We start from the raw sequence: 18,880 nt of genomic DNA, 5'->3' as shown, positions 1-18,880 counted from the left end.
CACATGCAAAAATTCGGACAAATCCGAGCAAACTCGAAAAACGGGCTGAAATTCGACATAAGTCGGTTATGCTCCCAGCCCTTCAATTATTGTATGTGATTTTATGTTTTAAATATTTTTTTTTTACAAAACTTTTCTGCGGCCATGTAGCTGACATCATTTTTTTCCTGTTGTTTTCATTAGTCTCCTTGAGCTCTTCTTTACACTGTTCAGATGCAAGGATAAACTCCTGAGGCAGGTTTTATACAGTCACATTGTAACAGATATCAAGAACATCAATGCAAAACACAAGAACAATAAAATTAATACTGTGAGTATACAAACTACAGTATCTGATTGTGTAAAGGAACATACATGTAAACTTTGTATACGGTAGCATATTTATTTGGCTATAAGCCGATCCCAGCTATACGCCGAGACCCTGAACTTTTGGCCATCAGAAGCTGCTAAGTCTTAATGAAAAATAAACTCAAAACATTCCGCTATAAGCCAAGACCCAATATTTTATTCAAGTTGTAAAGCACTCCATGTGCCGCAAATTAACATAAACCGTGAGACAAAAGAAGCTTCCCTCTCGGGAAATACATGCAAATAAATGCCCTAGCCTGGTGTCTGACCAGTCTGACTCTGTTCTCCAGACTGAACTGAAATCCTTTATGTAATTGGGCAGGCTTTCTTTGCTTTATGGGACCTTATGTCCCTCTAATTGAAGGGGAGTGTGCAATAAGGCCCCAAGTGACTTTTGATGTTAGGTCAAATTCTCCTTTTGTTTCACAAGGGAATACAAGGCAGTTGGGAAGGAGAATCTAGCAATTTATCAGGCGTCACTCAGGGCTTTTTTTCCAGGAACCCTTCAATTTATTATTGATTTATTTTTCTTTGCCCTCTATCCTAGACTCTGCAGAATTTTATGTATACAATGCTTCGAGACAACAATGTTATAGCTGCCAAGAAATCCTTAGATGTGATGGTCGAGCTCTACAGGAAGAATATTTGGAATGATGCCAAAACAGTAAATGTTATTACTACAGCTTGCTTTTCACCTGTGACGAAGGTACAGTAACAAGTATGGGCAGTACAATGTAATGGTAGTCCGTTGCTTGGTGACAAACAGAGAAAGTTTGCATCTATGGCAGAACTAGTTGAAACACAATATAGAACACATATTAAGTATTTCAATCTCCATCTTCCTGCAAGAATACACATCAGCTGGAGTAAACCACAAAAAGCCTTCTCCTCTCCCGCAAAAGCAAAAATAGACAATACTCAAATCCAATTTTTTGTACTCTAATTAACATGTTTTTCTAGCTACATGTACAAGTTGAAACAGAATTGTAATTAATATTTATTGCGAACTAGTTAATGTCAATTTGTTATAAAAAGTTCCCTTCTTGACCAATGGTAGGACAAGTGGAAAATTTAAAGCTTATGGTGCTATTACCGTGGAGGAAAATTGGGGGTTTTTGTGCATTTTTCAGAGATACTGTAATTAAGCAAAAAAATATGTCAATGTATGGCATTTTTTTCCCAGATATTTGAAGCTTAATTATACCTGAAAAATGCATGGTTCGCCCAATTTTCTTTTTGGATTTCAATAGCCTTTGCTAAGATCTTCTTTTACCGTAGTCATCAACGGTGCAAAATATCTTTGAATTAGTAGGCATCGTCTTCAAGAAATCGGAGTCCATCCCGAGTCCGCAGAACGCATGCATAGTAGGAAAAGGAGAAATTTTCTTTACTACTTTCACATGTGACTTCTCTAGCTGCGAATATCATATACAACTCTCGTCATTCAACATGGTCTGCGTCTATAATATTATCATAGTATGGCATCCTACGACGTAGTTACATACTATGCACAACAATCAATTGTATAGGTCTAATGTACATAAGACAAAATTTTCGTGTCGTAAGTTTGTTATCGTCAATCAAATTTTTGCTGTCAAAATCGGCCTTTACAAGTACTTGTACGTGCAATTCAATTTCATGCCTTAGAGACTGGAGGCCTCCTTGGTTCAACACAACCCTAATTTGAAACACTATTCGCTATACCCTCGGGTTTGTGAGGCTGGTTAAGCCTCTGGCAATAAATATATTCTAATTAAAGCTCTAAGCAAAAATGAAAAATAAGTAAATAAATATAAATGAACAAAAAGAAAAAAATATCTTTAGTTAATCTTATATTAACAGTAGGAAAGAAAAGCATAAAACATCGAAACTCTAATTATAAACCCTGAAACCTTAGGGTTGCGAAAGGAAGGTAATTTCGTTAATGACCACCGTAAGGAGCTTTAGCAACGACGACGGCAACGGCAACGGCAACGAAAACGTCACCCGAAAATATATCTTTATTTCATTTGTGCTACTTCGCGATTTTTTTCAACTCGCTCAACTTTTACAAAAATGGAGAACTATCCAGGAACCAAATTGGTAGGAGTGGCGTACAAGTTAAGAAAGAAAATGAAATATTCACCGTCGTTCGTTCACGTTCTCCACAAAACCCTAAAATGTGGTCATTTCACGTTGTTGTACCAAATGTAAAACGCACCTGCAGAGCGATTGTTTTTGCTCATAAAACCTATTGTTTTGCAGCGTTGTCGTCGCCGTCGCCGTCGTCGTTGCTTAAGCTCTCTATTATACGCTATGCAGCGGCGTACCTGGACGAGTTCATCAGGCCCCAGTTGTTCAAAGAGTGGATAACTTCATCCAGCAGATAAGTCGCTATCCAGCGGATAAAATGTATTGGTTGGGGTACATTTTATCTACTGGATAGAGTTATCCACGCTTTTAACAACTGGGACCAGTTGTACAACGTTATGTGACAAATGTTTTTTGGTCTCAGATTCTGGTTGCAGCTCTGACATTTTTTCTTGGAAAAGACGAAGAAGACAAAGATAAAGATGATAGTGACAGCGATCAAGAGGTTGGAACTGTCTTCAAAATATCAAATGTGTGGATGTGTTGACACACCCTTGATGCACATACAAGTTTGAATTTTCAGGCAACTGTGAAATTTTTTGAGGACAATCTTTCAGCCGAGGAATTAATTAGTTTTCCAGTGTTTCGAAAGTTTAAAGTGGCATTTCGCTAAAGAAAACTCAAATTTGAGATAACAATTCAATCCAAATTTCCGAGGTGCTTCAAGGCCTTCCGAACAGATATTTGCAGAAAAACATTCGTTGTCTGGATTCCTGGTTAGGTAAATCCTTTTTGATTTACATACAGTTTTAGTATATACCACACAAGTAAATAGTGCTTTTCGCGCGCGCTGATTGGCTAGCTCGGAAATGATTAACCAAGTACTTTTCACTTCCGATCAGCCGAAGAGAAACAAGATGGCTTCCCGTTTCGCCAAGGTCACTTATGGGAAAATATTTCGATGAAAGGCAACTACTACTATCTCCCGTGGAAAAATTGTTAATTACATATCAAATCTCTGTTTTATCAGTTAGACCAATCTCAAATTAGACGAATGCTGCATGCCCAAGGGGTGAACAAGAAAAGCATGAAGAAGAAACAAAAAATCGAGAAGGCAATGGCAACTTTTAAGGTAAGTTTATCGTTTGTTATTTGGTATAATGATAAAAATATTGACAGATTTTTGAATGTGACAATATGGAACTTAAGCAACGATGATGGCAACGGCAACGAAAAAGTCACTTGAAAATATAAATTCATCAGTGAGTTTATTTGTGCTACTTCGTGATTATTTCAACTCGTACAACTTGTACAAAAATGACGAACTACCCAGGAACCAAATCGTTAGATTTGGCTTTCAAGTTAAGAACTGGACAATGAAAAATTTACCGTCGTGTTCTCACGTTCTCCACAAAACCTTAAATGTGGTCATTTCACGTCATTGTTTTGCAGAGGACGGTAAAGAAATGTACCATAATGTAAAACGCACGTGCAGGGCGATTGTTTTTGCTCATAAAACCTATTGCCGTTGCCGTCGTCGTTGTTTAAGTTCCCTAATGTCACTTTTTTCATCCGACCCCATGACTTTCCCGGAAAGTAATGGTTTCAGATATAAAACCGACGTACATTTTCCCTTTTGAAATACAAAGACCTAGATCGCAACAAACAAAGATGATATCTTCTAAAAGAACAGACTCTTATCCGACGCTAAACACGGTCGTCTTTCCCTGAACTTTGTGGCCGTTCTTCTCAGATTTATCGCTTGATATTTCAATCTACTTGACCGTATTTGCTACCCAAAAGAAGTGACTGAAAAAACTGCCAAATCTGAAACTTGACAATAAAATTCGTTACATGTATATACTTCCGTTGGTAATGTTACAGTTTTGATCGAGTTTTAAACGTTAGTTGAGTTCACACTAGAACCCAGAGTGCACTTTAAGTGCACTTGAGTTGAAGTACACTTCAAGTGCTCTTGAAATGTCTAGTGTGAACCCACCTATTCTTATTTGTAGTAACGTATTTGTTGTATGATTTTCTTGGGAACATTCGGTTTATGTGACTGCTTTCTGCTTACATCTATTTGCCTTTTTCTCTTTTCCAGAAACACAAGAAGAAACGTAAAAACACATCCGCTGCGAATTTTTCTGCTCTTCATCTTATCAATGACCCACAGGGTAGGAAAATTAATGTGAAAATAAAATAATAAATATTAAAACAAATAGGAATTTCAGCGGCGTCCACAGAGTGGGTCTTTCATTCACTGTTTCCAGCTCTAACTTAAATTTGGAAATGTTGGTTTTTGTGGCCGCAGAAAAACCTTCGGAGTAGGGACGTGAAACAACAACAAACTCAAGCCACCGGGAATCGCACCCGGGCCACATCGGTGGGAGGCGAGTGCTCTCACCACTGCGCCATCCCTGCTCCTCTAATCTTGCTTTGAGGTGCTGTTGGTCGAGGCAATGTACTCTTCACCTTCAGTGCAACGCAATGCCGTTGCGAGGTTTTTTGTTGTCGAAATTCGGTGTGTAACACAACCCTTCAAGCAACCTGTCAGCCTGAATGTAGTCGATGATTTGAGACGCATTTAAGATGGCAACCGCGAATATTTCAGGTTTTCGATTTACCTTGGTCGACGTTTTTGTCATTGTACTCCCAGGGGTGAGCAGTTTCCTTAATCATGACTGAAGAGGGGAGTAAACTTTTCTCTCGACTTTTATTTTAGAAACAATTTAGTTGAATGAGCTGTACCATTTAAATTTCCCACCGAAAATGGTTAACGGCATCGGGCTAGCGACGCGGAAAGCCAAAGAAAGTCCGAACCATTGGCATCGTTCTATTCCGACCGGTTTTTTCGTCCAAATGGTAAACGTTCCCTGTTTTATGCCGTTAAGTGTGATGTTATATCCTATCTTCCTATCTGTTGCCGTTAGGGACTATGTCAGCTCTGAGCTGGTGCACATACGCAGTAGATTCCGGTTGAGACTTATTTGGATACAAATTACGGATTTTTGCTTTTCCGTCATTGACAAAGGTTTCAAAATATCGCAACAAACAGCTTCTGCAACCACTAAAGAACGTTTTTTAAATGAAAATTCAGCAAACTTTCCGAAGATGAGCGCGATTCAAACAGAGGTAAACAGCTTCCTGAACTCGCCGACGTTGTTTGAAAAAGTTGGGCCAACGATTTCAACGTACTTCTCATCAGCGCGCGCATGCGCCTGGGGTGACATAGTCCCTTTAATGTGTTAATACAGCTGTGATGTATTAATTCATCCACAGGTTTTAGTGAACGACTGTTTAAGCAACTTGAGTCATCGACTGAACGGTTTGAGGTGAAAGTGATGATCATGGATCTCATATCAAGACTTGTAGGCGTTCACCAGGTCAGAGAATTTTTGTTTGTCAGTGTTAATTTTGTTATACATTGTACAGTGCTTGTCTTTAGCCTGCGAAGCAAGCATTTCCGTGGGGTTTTGTGCGGTTTTCACTTTGTGACCGCACGGTTATTGGGACGAGATCGCTCTGTCCCAGTTTTCGCGCGTTCACACGGCGAAAAACGCGAAACATCTCAAGGAAACGTTTGCTTCGCGGGCAAAAGCTGCCCTTAAACAAGGTTACCTTGGAGATTCGATTCAGCGTGTGTTAATTTTATTTTGAGAGCTCATGAGAGAGCCCTTGTTCAATAAAAAATAGGGCGCTTATTAGCAGCATGGTGCTTATTTCTGATTTGACTTAGCATCTACATACACCTTATGTAAAAATAATGTAGAAATTGGCGTGGCCAGTAACAGGGGTGCTGTACAGATGTGACATTAGTAAGACGGTGAAGGCTCGTTGACTCTGATGACGACTTCCGCTCAGGTTGTAGAAAAGTTAGTCATCATCACCCCAAACAGTTCTTCTCAGGACTACATTCATCCGGATGATTGTAATTAACTATTTGATGATACATAAGTACGCGCGAAGGGAGACAGATCTGCAGCAAGTTTCCGCAGCTGCAGAGCTCTTTCGCCAATTTGCCGATTTATGATGCAAGTCCTCGGTTCAAACGATTTACAGCGGTGAAGTTCTGTAAAACATGTACATCTAAAGGGAATCTCAGAATACGTCATTAGTTTTGATGTAACTTCTGCTAATCACGATCTCTCGAATCACCCTTATTGTTAAGGAGTATTTTGCACTAAACAAGTGCTTATTGGTGTGAGAACGGTTTGGAGTAGGGGCAAATATCAGAGAGAGGGCGTTTATTGGATCAGGGATGACTTGATAACTAAAAGGGCTTGGTTATTGGAAGGGAGGGTGCTAAATCAAAGTGTTACGGTCAACTTGCCATACGCGTTGTGAAGTGAAAGTTAAATACTGAGGTACTCGTTAACTTGTGGCCCACAAAACAATAGGAGTTATTGATTGTTCAGCTTTCTTTTGTCCTCAGCTTTTCTTGTTCAATTTTTATCCCTTCATTCAAAGATATTTACAGCCACATCAACGAGGTAAGTGCTTCACTGATTTGTAAGTACGTGATTGATGAATTTCAGGCTAGCCTGTGTACAAGTGCTCAGAATTATTTTCTCAAACTCATGAATTGTTCCTGAAGAGAAAACAAAGGAAATCACTGCCGTGAAGGAGGTTTGGAAATCTGGTCTTCATTATCGTAAAATTTGATGAGCTTTAGCTTTGGATTTCTCCAAGGGTTATCAATAATTTGAGAAGCTACATGAGACGCTCAAAAGGGTGTTTCATCCAATTTTGAATCACCTCGAAGTTGGTTGAAAAAAGCTCGGGTGTGCCTCCTCTGAAGGTCTTCGGTTCGACTCCTGATAGGAGCACTCGGATTTTCTTTTTCCGAGTATATATGCTTGTGTCACTCACTGAATAATACACCATTCTCATCGACTTCTCAGTGTTTGGAAAATCGGATCAAACACTCTTCCTTGCGTTTGATTTATTGCAAGAAACACAAACAAACAAACAAACAAACAAACAAACAATCAAAACCAAAACAAAACTCGGAGGAGTTTGGGAGGCCGTCAGTATACTTCATGATCTAATTTGTATAGTGTAGTTTTTTAAGGCTGTGATCTTCACTGATGCTGTGAAATGTTTTGTGATTGCTTAACTCATTTTTTTCTTGTTCATTAGAGGTCACCAAACTACTGACATACTTTGCTCAAGCGTGCCATGAACTTGTCCCTCCAGAGGTTTGTGTATTTATTGAAAGAAATTCGTGTAACTACTAATATTTACCTAGTGTGATGCGGGCTAAAAATTATTAGTTGTTACGTGTGTGATTTTTTTTTTGCGTATGTTTCTTCTTGTTTTGTTTAAATGGTTAATTTGTCTTCGCAGGTTGTTGAATCTGGTTTGAAAGCGATTGTAAATAATTTTGTCACCGAGAGAAACTCCAACGAAGTCATGGCGGTTGGGTAAGTATCGTAAAGTACTGGGGTCTAGACTGTTCACAGTCCCCTATTTTTCGTGGGATTTTCGAGACTCGTACGCCTCTATCGAACTCCCGCTATCTTGATTTATAACGGCGAGCGCAACCTGGGGAGAGTGTCTAAACTACCAATGTACCCTGACTAGGGGCCCCCTCGGTAGTTTAGACACTCTCCCCAGGTTGCGCTCGCCTTTAAGAACCGAAATAGCGACAGTTCGATTGCAGCGTACGAGTCTCGAAAATCCCACGGAAAAATAGGGGACTGTGAACAGTCCAATTGGGGTCAAATGAATAAAACTTTCACAGCTGGGCAGTTAGTTTTACAAGAAATACACAAAAGAAACTCAATGAAAAGGTCAAAAAGCAAGTTCGATATGGGGATGATCCTCGCTTATAAAGACCTCCAGTAGTCTTTATTGAACTCATTTTGTGCATGCGCGTGTAATAACTATGGTCCAGATTGTTGGTTATAGGAGTGCGGTTTATTAAATAGGCCCCTGGGGCTAAACTGATTTTTGTAATCCGTCAACAAAGGGTTTTGGTTTGAGCTTTTTTATCCGGTTAAGCCTCTCTTCTACACCTAGAACAACGATATCATTGATTGAAAACGTGCCAAAATAGGAGATGTGGAAAAGTGTTTTCCTAATGTGGAGATTTTTGAGGACAAAGTCTGAGGGCAAACGTGTAGGTGTGGATAGTAAAAGCGAGCGAAAGCAGGGGTTTTGTTGAAAAGTGGCTCTGGTAACTGTATACTGTACATGTAATGTGCTGTTCGTTCATTGTAGTCTCAATGCCGTCCGAGAGGTGTGTGCAAGATGTTCGCTAGTCATGACTGATGAACTTTTGCAGGATTTAGCGCAGTACAAGACGTCCAAAGATAAAAGTAAGCCTTGCATGTCTAAAATCTTTAATAATCCTTTGTGCGTAAAATTTCGGTGTGAAGGTTGGCAAGCCGAACACATACCGATTACCAGCTCTTAATGAAGGCTTAGTCACCCTTTCATAGAACGCTTCAGCACCGATATTGCAAAGGTTGTTTGCGGCCTACTTTAGTTGCTTCACAAATTTCATCCTTTCATCCGGAGGTCATGTAGAATGCCTTTTATGGACCCTCGATTGAAGAAGTGTTGTCAGGTAAAAGTTATGAACCATTGACGATAAGACCCAACAGCTTTCTGGGAATCGTTTGACCTGTTAACATATTTGCATTCTTCTTGTTAGAAAATAAAAGCACATGAGGTTTTAAAAACTAAAATTTACATATTTATCGCGGAACACAAAATATGCGCGTACCAGCCACCCACCCAATCAATCAATCAATCAATCAATCAATCAATCAATCAATCAATCAATCAATCAATCAATCAATCAATCAATCAATCAATCAATCAATCAATCAATCAATCAGAATGTCAATCATTCTGATTAATAATTTGTGTTCGGAACGTTGCCCATTTTCCGTATAGGTCCATGTCAGTTCTACATTATAAAATATATTCTTTTTATTTTGCTAGAATACGGGACTGAGTTATTCTGAACGTTTTTCGTTGCAGGTGTCATGATGGCAGCTCGATCTCTTATACAGTTATTCCGTGCTGTGAACCCAACACTTCTTCATAAGAAGGATAGGGTGAGAAAACTGCTTATCAATCTAGCCGGTTTTGTTCTGTGATACAACCGTTGAAACTGTAGCCTGTTTTGTGCGTTTTTTTCTTTTGTTGACCGCGCGAATGTTGTCTCAATATCCGCAACGTGTTCGGCGAAAAACGCACAAAGCTCCACTGAAACGCTTGCTACGTAGGCTATTTCAACTGCAGCGACTAAAACATGAACGGAAGTAAAAGGCAAGAAAATCTTGCGTATCCGTTGTGTTTGTGCTCAGCTTGCGTCCTTTCCCCCTGCGTCAACCAGAAAAACGTAAGTTAAGACAAGGGCAAGCTCAGATAGGAGCAAGCAGCACCCCTTGTATTGGAATTGGTTATACAATCTCCCTCAGGAGATAGATAATTAAACTCTTTATTGTCCGTTGTCGTTCACGGTAAAATTCTAATTCTCGTTGCAGGGCAAGCCAACCGAAGAGAGCAAAGACTTTACAGTGAAGCAGTATGGTGAACTCAAAACAACAGACTTCGTTCCTGGGACAGAGGTACGGTGAAAGACCAAAAAAGATGGCAAGCAATAGCATTGTTTTTGCTTGATTGCCAAGACCAATTTAATTAATGCATTTTCTTTGGTCCTGAATGCGCTGAGTAACAAGCTTGAGGATCAGGAGTCCTTCCGTCGTTCCTAAGGGAAAGCCTAAGGGGGAAAAGCCTGATACTCAGTCCAATGAGCAACGCGTGTAAATTGCTCTCACCAATCAGAGCAAACATGTTGTTTAAAGTCGTGCGTACTGGAGTGAAACCTGATCCAATACTATCGTTACTTGCAAGTTTTCCCGCACTTGACATCAGTTACATGTTTTCCCGCGCTTAAACACCGTTTACATGAGTTTATTGCACTTTGAATCGTTTACATGCTTTCCCGCGCTCGACACTGGTGCTTGGCATCAGTTACATAATTTCCCGCGCTTGACATCGGTTGTATGTTTTCTCGCGCTTAGCATCCGATGCATGTCTTTGCTTGCGTTTGCCGAGTTCCGTGATTGGTTCAGAAAACTGTTGGAGCGCGTGTGACGTGCTGTAGCCAATAGAAAGTAAGCATGCTACGCTTGTCAACCAACCAACGATCGTAGCTTACGCGGGTTTTCCCGCGCTTGGCGTAAGGAGCCTGTTTATGGTTGCTGGTGTTTGTTTACATGTTGAGATTAGATTGGTGGTACACTGACTTAAACGATATGATGTAAATGCTGATAATACTTTTCCATGCATGACAGGTGCTGGACGATGAACCTGAGGGCGGAAGTAATAGCAATGAAAAAGACTGGAACGAAGGTAATTTATTTTTTCCCCGAATCACTTAGTTGCGATTAAAGTTTCTGCTGAGAGTAGAAAGGTGATCTCGTTTAAAGAGTTCTGTTGGTTGGTGGCGTCATCACTCTTTACCAAAGAAATATTTCTTGAGCTCCAGAAAAGTCGTGATGTCGATTTTTTCTACTGATTGATAAAATCGGTAACGTTATATTTTCGAGTTGCTTTGAACCTCATTATGAATGCAAGGCTAAGTGCAAAGTTTTTCATATGAAATTTTGTTTTGTTTGCGTATGAATGAACTTATTTTCATAACAAAACTTTGCACTGAGCCTCGCTTTCATAATGAGGTTCAAAGCAACTCGAAAATGACCTTTTGTTATCAATTGTTAATTGTTATCGTTTTCTCGAGCAGTTTTTTGATATCAAGTTTTTTGGATTGCCCACCCCGGAGAAAACTGTACATCTTTTCTCTCAAGACTGCGTGACGAGCCTTACGTTTGCGTTGGACCATTACAATAGCTCTTTACCAAATTAAACATTTCTCGCCGGACAAGTAAAAGTAGTAAGTTAAATAGCTGTTGTTGTTCGAGTGATGCAGTCATTTCTCGAAAATTAAGTTACGAGCCCACGCAAGCATTTTTGTGCTACTTTGTTAATCTTAACTCAGTGAGAGGATTTCATCCTTCAGCAGATGAATGGGAAAGTGATGATGACGATGATGAGGAGGGTGAATGGATGGATGTTTATCATTCTTCAGATGAAGCAGAAGAGGTAATAAGTTAAATAGTACAAACATGTTACAAAGTAGCTTAGGCCAGATACCCGGTCGTATTACACGACTTCCCGTTGAAAAAATTGTCTCTTATAGTGCACTTTACTTTCTTTAAAACTGGGGTTTTTTTAACTGTTTTTCGGCAATTATTCCACGAGCGCACGTTGGCTATGAAGTGATATATAATCATTTCATATCCAACAAGCGCGAGTGGAATAATTGTTTTGCTAAAAAAAATCAAGAAATATTGCTAGATCTTGCTGATTTTCGCTTTGCCAGAGCAACCAGAAGACAATTTAATGGTCGCTATTTCTCGGCCATGGTATAATGGCTCATATACCATGGCCGCTAAGCCAATCAAATCCCTGGGATTGCATTATACAATGGTCCAGTTTTTGATAATGTCTTTATATTTACGCTCATTGTGATGCTATGTCTTATTATGAGAAGACCTCCCGTAGACTTCCAAAGCCGCCTTACCTACCCCAGTAAGAGATAGGCCTGCCCAACGTGACTCTCCGTAAGGGATTTCACAGCGAAAAGCTAGTGCTCGGAGGATCTGCCAGCTATAGAACGCGTCAAACTCGCTTTAATCCAGTTTGGCTTTCACGGGCGTGATTTGTGGCTTAAAAATGCGCTTAGTCAGTTTGTCTAAGAAAAGCAACTGAGAAAAATCTTTGGTTCTTTCATGATGTAGAATGAAGATGATGACGAAGATGAAGATGACAACGAAGAAAACGAAACAGCAGAAGAAGAAGATTTGAAAGCCAAAGCAGCAAGAATAAGCCAAACACGGGTGAGGGAACAGATTCCTCTGTTGTGAGGCCGCTTTCGCTGGCAAATGGTCTTACTGCGGAATTTGAAGAATTTCATTGTGGTTGTGAAAGTATTGAAAAAGCAAAAAGGCAGTAGAACTCTTTGCCGTTGTTGTCCCCTATCCATCGGGCCCCAGGTTTAAAGAGTTGGTAACTTTATCTAGCGGATAAGACGGTTTCCAGCGGTTAAAATGAATTGGTTGGAGTACATTTTATCCGCTGAATAGCGATTTATCCACTGGACGTAGTTTAAGCTTGAAAGACTGGAACCTGTTTGTGTCACTGTATCTGAAAGGAATGATCGTAAATGAGTCTCATATGGAGGGTTTCCCAAGGGTTTTTCTTTTTCAACCTCCACATTGGTTCTTTTATGTCCCAAATTAGCGACGCGACCACCCATGATCTCTACGTGTTCATCAGAGCAGTGTTAAGGTTACTAAACCTTTGCAAAGGCAGTGTCTTCTGTAGGTGTGTCTCTGTCATCATTTTTTGAAAATCTGTGCATTCATTGTGTGTTCTTACGGAATGGTATTACAGTCCAAAACTCCCGCCCCTTACCAACTGAACTAACCACAAAGTTTAATTAAATTTAACTAAATTTCCATATTTATGAAATATTTATTCCAGCTTCTCACTGACGAAGATTTCAAAAAGATTCGGTTACGTGAAGCAGCTCGTCTGATTGATCCAAAGGCGGGCAAAAAGCGAAAGAGAGGCGCCGATAACACAGCACCCGCGGAAAGGTACGGTTGCTTATTCCAACCTAATGAAGATAGATGAACGCTTTTTTTTATCCATTCTTGAGTAACGCATAGGGAGATACTGAAATATAATGTACTCGGACAATACCCACCGTAACCCCCAAAAAGATGGTCGTCCCTGTTTATACTTCGTGTTCCCATCTCCCCTTTCTTTTAAGACGGCGTCTTTACTACATAGCCCCCCCCCCCCCCCCTTCCCCGTCTCCTTTTACAAATTCAGGCGTCCCTGCTCTTGTTTAACTGGTCATAGATAGCTGGTGTCTTCTATAATTCCCTCCCCCCCCCCCCCCAAGAAAAAAAAAGGACCTCATCAACCTGACCACTTCCCTTAACTGAGCTGGCTCATACGACCACGCTTGTAGACGGTTCTGTAATCAGGAGAAGTTTAATTGATATTTAGAGAAAAAAATTAATGGAACGAGAGGAACATAAGTGAAGGTAGGCAACTTTGATGGGCCGAACTGTTCAGTCTACGGTGCCGAGTGATTCGCCCCACGCCCTTTTCCTTTTATTGACACCCCCCCCCCCTCCCCCTTCTTTTTTCTCCCCTCTCCTCTAAACTTTGTACATTTGGTGAACTGAAAGAATTCCGAGCCGACACAGTCTCAAAAAACGTATTCACCACTACATAACTCGTTGTTTTACTCGCGGTCGTTGAGAGAGGTAATCGTTTGTGCTTCTTTTTGTTACAGAGGCGAGCTAATTTCTGTGGGAGACATTGAGAACATCCATAAGAAAAGAAAACACGACAAGGACTCAAGACTGGAAACCGTGCTGGTAAGTAAAACAATAAAACGGTTTGGTACAGATTTGACGAGCGACCAAGGCTTAACTGTTTAATGGCGGATAACTTGATCTGGGGGATAAATATCTATCCAACTGAAAAAGATGAGACCCGATCTATCGACAGACTGCGAGCAGTCGCACTTCTTTCCACGGATCACGCGCGCAAAGTGAAGGTTAGAATATGCAGATTAGAAAAGTGAACAAGTAGGGATTGGGGAAAGGGAAGACCTGCGTTTTTCGCGGCTCGCGGTTTGGCCGCTCGCTTGATCCAATGCGCGCTACAGAAAAAGACTGCTTGCAGCCTAATCTATTGATGGTTTAATGACTTACCTACCTCGCTTAGTTTGTTTGTCCTACGACATCTACTTAACAATTAGACGTTTCTATTGGCCGACAGTTGGCGAGACCCGGTCGCGAATTCGCGAGCCCGCTACAAAGTCGATAGAAAATGAACCGTCTAATTGTTTTAGTATATGGGTGGAGCATCGTGGCGCAGTGGTGAGAGCACTCGCCTCCCACCAATGTGGCCCTGGTTCGATTCCTGGACTCGGCGTCATATGTGTGTTGAGTTTGTTGTTGGTTCTCGTTCTCGCTCCGGAGAACTCTTACCCCGGGTACTTTGGTTTTCCCTCTCCTCAAAAACCAACATAAGCGTTTAATGCTAGAAGTCTAACCAGCCTCACAAACCCAAGGGTAAATAAAGTGATTTATTATCATATTACTATAAACCAGTGTCTGATCTATTCAACAAAGAAATTTGGTTTAAAAAGAATGGTTTAGGTCAAGCTAGTTGGTTTGTGCATTCGGCAATTTTCCTTGCAGGCGCTCCCAGGGTGTGTATCAAAAAATGACACCGCCCTTGCGCAGCCAATCAGATTGTCTGAATAGTTTGTCACCAGGAACGAGTTGCATAAACCTTAACAGTGGGCGTAAATGCTATCGTCAGACGTTATCGCGTTAAAATACTGAATGTGACTGGGATGAAGGTCTGGCGTTAGCAGTTACGCCCGACGTTAAATTTTATGCAACTCACCCCAGGTTATGGAAACATTGGTCACAATGCATTTCCGCGGTTCGCGCGTGATTGCCACGCAGAAACCCAAAAGAGATTACAGTTCTGTCTCCAATAAGGGGGCTTAAAGGAGCCAGCGAGGACTGGCTACGACCGTCAGTAACATCCATTTGTTCATGGGTTGGTTGGGAGGGAATGTATAAAAAATGGGAGCCTCGGGAGCCTTTACGAGATCACGCGTTTGATCTAATTGTTGCCAAAGCGCCATGAAACATTCGACAACAAATGTCCAAGTTCTTTCATTTTTTGAAATGTGATAGTCACACATTACATTCCTATCACATCTTACAGCTCCTACGCGGCGAACACAGCTTGAAAACTGGCTGAAAAATCGCCATTGCCGCCACTTAAATACGTACATTCCGACGACCAGCTCCGACGGCGCTCTGATCCGGAAGTCGTGGTTTCAAATCCACCGAAGTTAAAATTTTTGGCAACCCAGATTTCCTTTCCAAAATCCTCGCTCAGCGCTTTTTCATACTCTAAAAGTAAATTTAAGAGTACCTACTCTATTTTCATTCAAGAGTATGTTAGAGTATACGAGAAGAAAAGCACAGAAAATTGGTGTTTCTCAAGGTATTCCGGTCTAAAAACTAGGGTCTAAATTTAACCCTAAGGTTATGTTTTGTATCAATAGATTACCTATTTTTAACGTTTTGGTGTAAAATTAGCAAAGATTACCGGACTTAGCTCCGAAATAAGGTCACAAATCTTGTGCGGCATTTCTTCCAACAATCAATCAAGACATGGGCGCTCATTATTTCAAACTTCGTAATTTGCCGCTACGACATTAATGAACTGAACACTTTTTTTCCTGGACAATAAACGTAAACAATTTTTTTTTGTCGCACCCTCAGAATTTTTTTGGGTCGGGTTGTACCGCCCCGTTTTCCAAACCCCCAGGACCCTGTTTCAGACCAAAACTATATAGTTTTCCAATATACCTGTTCTCACTGACAGATCAGGCCTTTAAAAACCATACTCGATTTCAGACTTCGGACCAAAATCTTTAAAAAATATACCCATTTTCAGACAAAAACGGCTCAAAAACTGGAGCAACCTGCACCGTTTGCAACGTCTTACATGGTTGGTCGAAAGGACAAGAGAACGAACAACAGACAGATGTTCCTAGCCCTAAAAGACAGTGCAGCTGCAGGTTCCAGTGACAATCAAAGGTCTAGTGACTATATGCTACGATGGCACCGGACAGGCGCCTAATCGAGGACTCCTCGATTAGGCGCCTGTCCGGTGCTATTTCGGAAATAAAGTAGTATTTTCGTCTGTAAGTGGATTAGGATTTCGAGCTTAACGGGGCCCTGGTGTCTCGATGTAACCAAAACTGGAGATAAACGCCTGACTGGCGAGCCTCTATACACAAAAAACTGTGAAAGGTACTCCTTGTTAGGAGTGAACGAGCTTTTTCTTCTTAAGATTTGAACCATGCGATTACCTCCACGTTTATTAAGGTCCAGAAGATGCAGAAAATCAAACAAAATAACATAAATCCCTGATCCGCGATGATCCTCTCTACGTAGTCAAGACAAGCGCATTACCTCGCATTAGTGTCTTTTCTCGAGGGATCACTTTCGTCAAGGAAATAGTAGCACGTCGCGTCGCGTCTCAGTGACCATGTCTCTCAACTGAGGAGCTTCCTGACTTGTGGAAACTTGTTCACGGAAGTCGGTTTGTTGTTAGAATTCTGATTATGTTAGATGTTCCTGTGGGAAAATACCCTGCGAGATATGAAACTGCGACGCAATTATGTAGCTTATAACTTCCTCTGTAGATAAGGCAAAGGGTACTCGTCATGGGCCTGCGTGGAAACGCGCAGTTACGCGCGAGTAGTCGCGCAAGAAGACACGCGCATTTGTAGGTTTCTTGTATTCAATTCTGCCTGGATTGGATCATGAAAAACTTGTGTAAATAGAAAGTTCTAATGTAAACCGGTATTTTGCGAGTTTGCTTTGCCAAAAGCTCCTTTAATGTGGCAGCGTAGTAACAGGAAAAATAAAATTAGGGTTATCACGTAAACAGGAATACGTCTAGCAACTCAGTTGATCTTCCTTTGTTGCTACAACGGAAGTCGTTTGAAGTAAACAACACTGCTACGTACTGATGCGTGACATGTTAATCGCGACCCATTGTGTGACAAAACTCGAGACTCGCGAGTTTTACTCGCCTTTTCTCGCGTGGTGCGCACGGGGCGAAAATTGAAAAACGGATTTCATTTTTGGTATCCTAACAATTTTCACTTCGATTTTTTTTAAGCCTTTCTGGCCAAAATTGCCGACCAAATACATGAAATTAAACAAAACGAAAAGAAAAACTCGAAAAATAAATAAATGGAAATGCATGCGTTGAACATTTCCGTTTTACACGTCATGTTATCCCAAGAACTTCCGGTTCACACAGTCGACGACTTCCGCCGCATATGCATTTTGGCTTTTGCGTTAGTTACATTTGGTATCGCTTGCATGCCTTGTCTTGTAGCATGCTTCCATGTCTCTTATTGGTAATAATGCGGTTATCTAGAGATAATTCGTAGTCGAGACAGATTTAATTCAGTCGGCAAGCCCTTCTGCTAGTGGACTACTTCGATCGTTGGAATGGTGTAAATTGTTTCACCCGAAAATGGTTTCCTGCCAAATTAAACTTCGGAGACCTACCCGCGAGCAGGTTTTTCATTGGAAAGACTTTGTTATTGCTGGTATTAAATGCGTTAAAGCGGGGTTAAAGAGAACAATACATAGACAAGTTTTGTGCATTCCGAAAATAATAGTTAAAAGTTTTTAAAAGTGAAAATAGATAGTCGTCGTCGCTCTAACAGAGAGGATAATTAGATTTGTAGGTTTCATTTTTCTGTGCTGTGCATTTTACCTGATTTAACTTTTAATCCAATAAAAAACGGCGAAATTAATACAAAACCATTAGTTTAGGGCGATTTTTGTTTTGTTTTGTTTAACCGGAATGGCCAAATTAAGCGTTAATACTGATCGAGAAGCAAGGCGCAAAAGCTTGGCCGTTTGGCGGTGCCTCGAAAACGGAAATATTTGAGAATAATGGTGGCTTTAGAGAGTAAAATAAGAATACCGTGGATGTTTCCTGGGATAAAAGAATTGAGCAATAGGGAAATTCTTGGGAAATTATATCCGCAAGTTTATCCCAAGACCCTTATGTCTCCTTTCAAGAATTCCTTGCATTTAGAAATGTAAATATTTACACTGAGACAGGCGGGAAAACACCGGAAGAGAAACTGAGAGACAGATTCAAGGAATATGGAAGTCGTTCTGAAAAATGTTCGGACTTTGTTGTCTAAAGCCGGCCTCTCGACCATCTTGATTTTTGGTTGTGAGATGGGAATTGTTAGTTGTAATCTAAATTAAGCATCTATTTAGCCTGGTATTCTTTTTATCTTTATCTGTACTTATCATCACCATCACCACCACCACCACCCATGATGCGATCGTGGCGAATTTTCTATGTTTATTTTTCGAGTTAGAGCTGGAGAGGTTGTCTTTCCTGGTTCAGCTGTTTAAGAATTAAGGCATTTCTGGAACCGAAAGCCGAACAGGGAAGACACCGAGGTAGACTTCTTAAAACAACAAAAATTGACAGGGTGGTCAAAGCTAGACAAGATTACATTGCAAAGCGGATTTTCTTTTTGAACTTTTCTGGCTTGTACTTTCAGTACGTGATCGCAAAATCGCCTAAGCCAACTCGGGGCGCGGCTGCAGACGATCTGGGCTGGATAGAGCTATACACTTTTGAGATAGATATGAGTTGGCAATGGTTAGAACAATCCGCTCATATATATGTCTTACTTTTTCACCTTTTCAATTATGTGAGTAATGAACCATTACTAGATGCATAGGCCATTTCCCTGCAGTGCTCACCCCACCCCCAC

General features: G+C 40.7%; 1 protein-coding gene across 2 annotated transcripts in view; it reads left to right on the top strand.

Annotated features, from left to right (window-relative positions):
* The window catches only part of LOC146471443 (protein SDA1 homolog), a 28,798-nt gene that overhangs the window by 4,528 nt on the left and 5,390 nt on the right, over positions 1-18,880 (top strand). Inside the window, exons 5-21 of one of the 2 annotated variants that reach the window (XM_085119913.1) lie at positions 184-310; positions 896-1,054; positions 2,843-2,923; positions 3,449-3,550; positions 4,523-4,595; positions 5,701-5,804; positions 6,854-6,911; positions 7,561-7,619; positions 7,768-7,844; positions 8,644-8,741; positions 9,412-9,488; positions 9,921-10,004; positions 10,734-10,791; positions 11,462-11,541; positions 12,240-12,338; positions 12,985-13,100; positions 13,811-13,895. In XM_085119913.1, coding sequence (XP_084976039.1) covers positions 184-310; positions 896-1,054; positions 2,843-2,923; positions 3,449-3,550; positions 4,523-4,595; positions 5,701-5,804; positions 6,854-6,911; positions 7,561-7,619; positions 7,768-7,844; positions 8,644-8,741; positions 9,412-9,488; positions 9,921-10,004; positions 10,734-10,791; positions 11,462-11,541; positions 12,240-12,338; positions 12,985-13,100; positions 13,811-13,895 — 1,537 coding nt within the window. Of the gene's footprint in view, positions 1-183; positions 311-895; positions 1,055-2,842; positions 2,924-3,448; positions 3,551-4,522; positions 4,596-5,700; positions 5,805-6,853; positions 6,912-7,560; positions 7,620-7,767; positions 7,845-8,643; positions 8,742-9,411; positions 9,489-9,920; positions 10,005-10,733; positions 10,792-11,458; positions 11,542-12,239; positions 12,339-12,984; positions 13,101-13,810; positions 13,896-18,880 lie in introns of both variants that reach the window. The other variant, XM_085119912.1, reaches the window with a different exon arrangement.

This window comes from Pavona decussata, unplaced genomic scaffold, assembly GCF_977016875.1.
Source record: "Pavona decussata unplaced genomic scaffold, jaPavDecu1.1 SCAFFOLD_102, whole genome shotgun sequence".
NCBI lineage: Eukaryota > Metazoa > Cnidaria > Anthozoa > Scleractinia > Agariciidae > Pavona > Pavona decussata.
This window is presented reverse-complemented; position numbering and strand designations above follow the sequence as displayed.